This window comes from Lagopus leucura, unplaced genomic scaffold (genome assembly GCF_019238085.1).
Source record: "Lagopus leucura isolate 7727_CA_CO unplaced genomic scaffold, USGS_WTPT01 57542-0_obj-0_obj, whole genome shotgun sequence".
Classification (NCBI taxonomy): Eukaryota; Metazoa; Chordata; class Aves; order Galliformes; family Phasianidae; genus Lagopus; species Lagopus leucura.
This window is the reverse complement of record NW_024966414.1, coordinates 1-5,350: the sequence shown is the minus strand read 5'-3', so window position 1 is coordinate 5,350 and position 5,350 is coordinate 1. Positions and strand designations below refer to the sequence as shown.

General features: G+C 49.6%; 1 protein-coding gene across 1 annotated transcript; it reads right to left on the bottom strand.

Annotated features, from left to right (window-relative positions):
• Positions 1 to 329: 329 nt before the first annotated feature.
• LOC122192569 (protein scribble homolog) lies at positions 330 to 4,766 on the bottom strand. Its single transcript, XM_042893143.1, has 4 exons — positions 3,640 to 4,766; positions 2,817 to 2,956; positions 2,403 to 2,440; positions 330 to 1,672 (listed from the first exon to the last, which is right to left on the bottom strand). Exons 1-4 carry the CDS (start codon positions 3,696 to 3,698, stop codon positions 1,580 to 1,582), a joined length of 330 nt encoding a protein of 109 aa, XP_042749077.1. The 5' UTR covers positions 3,699 to 4,766; the 3' UTR covers positions 330 to 1,579.
• Between the last annotated feature and the right edge of the window lie 584 nt (positions 4,767 to 5,350).

The window sequence follows — 5,350 nt, the reverse complement described above, 5'->3', positions numbered from 1 at the left end:
CCCTCAACCAGCTGGCCACGCTCTTTTTAATGCACCCCAGGATCCCATTGACCTTCTTGGCCAGCAGGGCACACTGCTGGCTCATGGCCGACCTGTCGTCCACCAGGACCCCCAGGTCCTTCTTTGCAGAGCTCCCCTCCAGCAGCTCACGTCCCAACCTCTACTGATACCTGCGGTTATTCCTTCCCAGGTGCAAGACTCAACATTTGATCCTGTTAAACCTCATCAGGTTCATCCCTGCTCAACTCTCCAGTCTGTCAAAGTCTGGTTGAATGGTAGCACAGCCTTCAGGCATGTCAGCCACTCCTCCCAGCTTTGTATCATCACCAAACACGCTGAGGGTGGACTCTATCCCTTCATCCAGGTCATCAATGACGATGTTGAACAAGACCAGACCCAGCACTGAACCTTGGGGAACACAGGTATCCAACCAGAGAGCAGTTCAGCAATCATCGCTGCATCGCTCTCAGCACACGTGGGTGCATCCCGTTGGGGCCCGTGGATGTGAGCGTTGATTTTGGCTACGTGCTCCCTAACCAGACCCACCTCAACCAACGGAAAGCCTTCCTTTCCCCAGACACTCTCTCTTACCTGCAGGGTTTGGGATTCCCAAGCGCTAGACTTAGCATTACGCACCGAAGCAAAGCAGGCATTCAGAATCTCTGCCTTCTCAGCATCCCCTGTTACCAAGGCACCCACTTCATTCAGTAGGGGACCCACATCTTCCCTGGTCTTCCTTTTACTGTTGACATACTTTAAAAAACCTCTTATTTTGTTGTCCTTTACCTCCTTTGCAAGGTTTAATTCCCAGAAGGTCTCTGCCTTTCTCACTGCATCCACAGAGGCCCTGACAACATTCCTATAGTCTTCCCAGGTGGACAGGATTCTGTTCATCCAGGAGTTCCTTCCTCATCCACACAGGATGATAAACTTGGGGACTGGTATCAATATCCCAAGCCCTATTTATTTTGCTCTTACAGAAAATTTAGCCTATCTGCACACAGTGCTTCAAGGACAGAGAAGTCAAAGTGCTCTGCATTTGTTCATCTATTAATCCAAATTTGTACTTAATACTTACCCTAAGCTTAGCAAACGTTTCAGAAGAGCTCACTATTCATTTTAATAATGCCATATGAACTTATTACTTCATGATTATCTGCAGCAGAGCTAAAACTTAGAAAGCTGTCAGCACAGCTGCTTCTGGGGCAGGCTGCTGGATAATTCCACCCTGAAGTTAACACCAGCTCCCATTTGCAATTAGTTGGCAACCTTTTCTCCTTCCCTTTCAGTTCTCATCTTTCGCTTGAAAACATTTCAGGATCAGTTAAGGTGAAAATGTGATTGCTTTGTATTTGCAAAGGCTTTGCCATCGCTTTTAAAACCATCTGGACCAACTTCTTAACACCTGACTGACGCCTCCAGTGGCTCCTCAGTGCAGCATGGCCAGCTGTCATTGCCCCATACACGGGGGGCACCCTGAAGAGCTCTTCCTCACACCATTCAGCCTCTGAGGGTCGTCACATCATATGCAGCACTTCCACTAAATCAAGCCCTGACCCATCCGACAGCAGGCAGAAATTCAGCATGCAGTGAATACCTGGATTTCGTAAACAGGTTTGGAGGAAGGAATAGCAGCAAATTCCCGGTAGTCAAACTTCTTTTCAGACATGGACTAGAAGGGACAGTAAATGAGAAGAGAGAGAAAAGAGAGAGTGAGGAGAGAGGAGTGGATGGACACACAACAGCACCCTGAGTGATCTATGGAGAGTTAGCAGCAAAGCATCATTCACAGTTAGTGTCAACGGTGTCTGGATCCAGCCTCTGGGAAAGAAGGCATCTCAGGGACACTGGGGCTCTGCCTTTTGTCTGCCCTGCTCTCAGGGTAGGTGCTCCAAGCTGCATAGAAAACACGACGTGCTCCAGTGAGCTGCACATCTGCACTAGCTTAGGTAAGAACCCTCTCTGTATGGAAAAAAATCAGCAGCAAGATTCCTGACAGCTCCAGCACAGCTGACACTTAATTCAGAGCTGGTGTGTGACTTTGGGCAGAACCAGGTCCCACATTCTGTTGTACCAATTTTGACAGTTCTCTGCAACGACGTCCTGCTGCATTTATAGAGCACTTAGAAAAAGTGAGATGCTGATTTCAGCTCAAGTGTTTGGTTTCGTGTTACTGAGAAGAGAATAAAACAGAGAAGGGGGAAACAGACATTGCTGCCTGTTTGTACAAAGGGGATGTCTCTAGCAAAGGGCAGAGCTCCAGCCACAGTGCCACAGCTCTGCCTCAGGCTGAGTATTTACATAGGGACCTCGTAGCCCAGATGCACGATCCACACCCAAGGTGAGTAACGGAGAAATCCCAAGCTTACAGAGAGAACAAAAGCAAGCAGAACGTCTCATACCAGCCTTCCTGGTGAAGTGACGTTCCTGGGACTGCAATCTGCAAAAGATGACACAAAAACACTGTTCACTGAACGTCTGTATTACATGCAACACACACACATGCCTGCCCCTTCCATTCAGCAGTTGTTTAAGTGTGATAAAGGACCAGACTCACAACAGACACTCTCAAAACAAATGCCTCTTTTTTTTTTCCTTTCTTTTTTTCTCTTTTCTCTTCAACTCTGCTCTTGTTTCCCACAACCATGTTTTGGTATCTCAAGTTTTCTGTTTGTTAGAAACATCTCCTGTGCTCAGAGATCCTTCCAGGTCCTTCCAGCCTCAGCTGAATGAATAAACTGCATCCTGCCCATCTTCTTTCAAGCCAATTAACCTGCAGAAGCATTAACTCTTCCTCAGAAGCTGCTGTACAGTACCTTCCAGTGGTGTTGGTGACGGGGTAGGAACGGGTGAAGGTGACTCTGTCACCTGCTCCAGAGTGCTGCGCTTCTTTCCCTCCTTGGACTTGGCAATGACCATTTGGGCTTTAAGAGCATCCTGTTCAAGGGATTTCATCCTGTCTCAGAAAGGAGGAGGAACGGAAGGAGAAAAAGACATCAGACATTGCTTTCTCTATAAGAGATGAACGCCGTCTTCTGTGCCCAGCAGCTGAACCACAGTCAACAAGCTGAGCTCAGAAAGGCCAGACGAACCCTCGGTTCCCCGCAGCAGACAGACTTTCAGAGCAGGAGAGAACAGCTCAGTTTGCTGCCATCAGACGTTACTGTCCTGAAATGCACACGTTGTCACGTGTGCTGAACAGAGCCTGGAGCTCAGCATCAACCCACTGAGATGCTGGAGGCCTTCCCAGAGGCGCCGTGTGTGACAGAGAGCAATCCAAATTGAGGAACGTGAAGGGGAACTGCCAGGGCTCAATGTCTAGGTGAGCTTTCAGGGCTTTACTCTCCTGTGTTCTCAAGTGTGCCACGCTTTATCCCTCTGCTGCCACTGGGACATTAAATCACCTCTGAAAAAGGGGGTTCAGCCCTCACAAACGCCGGCTCCCACCCAACCAGACAGACCCAGCGTCCACCCATCATCCCCACTGACTGCCAGTAGTCTGTGGTACCTTAGGGAAATGAACTCCAGCACCACTGAATCCTCCCTAGCCCTACAAGGACGCAGCTGGGAGCACGGTGTTAGGATGGGGGACACAGACAGGACGGAGCATGCAGCTGGCAGGGATGGGGCTGTGCACACCTGGATTGGTTTCCTGACCCAGGGGTTCTCGAGGCGTGACTCTGCACTGGACTAGGCATCTGAGCTGGCCTGGCCCCGGGAGCAGGAGCCCATTGCCGGGACTGGTACAGCTTCCTGGCCAGATCCTGCTCGTACTGTTTAATACTGTCTTCAAGAGTTGAGGATCTGAGGAGGAGGAGGAGGAGGAGGAGGAGGAAGAGAGGAAGAGGAAAAGGAGAAGGAAGAGGAGATGATGGTAATGAACATTACAGTGGACAAATACAGGGAGAGAAAGAAACAGATACAGGAACATACCCTGGCAAGGAGAAATGTATGTCTGAAAGGGGAGCAGCCATGGTTACAACAGGCTCCTACACCTCGTCCTTCCCAGCACCAACTGCTGCAGAAGAGGGCAACCTGGATGATGTGCCCAGAAGTGCTTGCTTCAGAGACTACATGTCTAGAGAACGCCCTCCTCACGTGCTGGGAGGACTGGAAACATCAGCAGATCAGTGCAAAAGGCTCAGCAGTGGCTGCAAAGAGGTTTGTGTGTGTGTGTGTGTGTAAAGCTGACTGATGGAGTACAGGGCATGAGCACACGTGTGTGCACGCACACTTCATCACCTCCATGTACGCTGCATGCTCATACATATCTGACCATCTGTCAGCATTTACTTTTGTTTGACCATTGTAAAACAGGATAACTGAGTTGGAAGGAACCCATGGCAAGCACTGAGTCCAGCTCCCGACTCCACAAAGGGCAAGGTGAGTGTTAAACCACAACTCTAAGAGCATTGTCCAAATGCTTCTTCAGCACTACTGACGGGTTTGGAACCACGACCACCACCCTGGGGAGCCTGTTCCAAGCCCACATTCTGGTGCAGAATCTTTCCCTCACCCCCAGCCTGACCCTACTGACACAGCTCTGCGCTGTTTCTTTGGGCCCTGTTGCTGTCACCAAACAGCAGAGATCATAAGTTGGCTGTGGGCTGCCACGAATGAGCTGCAGGCTGCCACGAAGCCTCCCCTCTGTCTTCTCTCAGCTGAACAAACCGTGGCTGCTCCTCATACATATCACAGAGTCACAGAATGGCTCAGGTTGGAGGGGACCTTAAAGATCATCTAATTCCAACCCCCTGCCTTGGGGACAGTTGCCAATCACTACATCAAGTTGTACAAGGCCACATCCAACCTGGCCTTGAATGCCTCCCAAGATGGGGCATCCACAACTTCTCTGAGCATCCTGTTCCAGTACCTCACCACCCTCTGAGTAAAAGATTTCTTCCTAACATCTGAACTGGATTTCCCATCTTTTAGCTTAAAGCCATTTCCCCTTATCTTGTCACTATCAGATGGTGTAAAAAGTTGATCCCCCTTCTGCTTCTGAGCTCCCTTCAAATATTGGAAGGCTGCAATGAGGTCTCTCTGGAGCCTTCTCTTCTCCAAGATAAACAAGCCCAGCTCCCTCAACCTTTCCTCACAGGGCTGTGCTCCAGCCCTTTGATCATCTTTGTGGCCCTCCTCTCGATGCACTCCAATATTTCCCTCTCTGGTCCTTTAACCAACTTTGTTGGTTGTCCTCCTTTGGGCACATTCTCTTATTTTTATATCCTTCTAATACTGTGGAGCTCACGTATGCTAGGCAAAGTGAAGCCACACCAATGCAAAATGAGCAAGCACAGAATCACAGAATCACAGAATCACCCGGGTTGGAAGGGACCCCAAGGATCAT

Excerpts from the sequence above, each read along its gene's own strand:
- LOC122192569 (XM_042893143.1), bottom strand. The coding sequence starts at position 3,698 with ATGCCTAGTCCAGTGCAGAGTCACGCCTCGAGAACCCCTGGGTCAGGA. Across the intron at positions 2,957-3,639 it reads GGGTCAGGAAACCAATCCAG|GATGAAATCCCTTGAACAGG; the intron begins GTGTGCACAGCC and ends TTTCTGAGACAG. Across the intron at positions 2,441-2,816 it reads GTCACCAACACCACTGGAAG|ATTGCAGTCCCAGGAACGTC; the intron begins GTACTGTACAGC and ends CATCTTTTGCAG.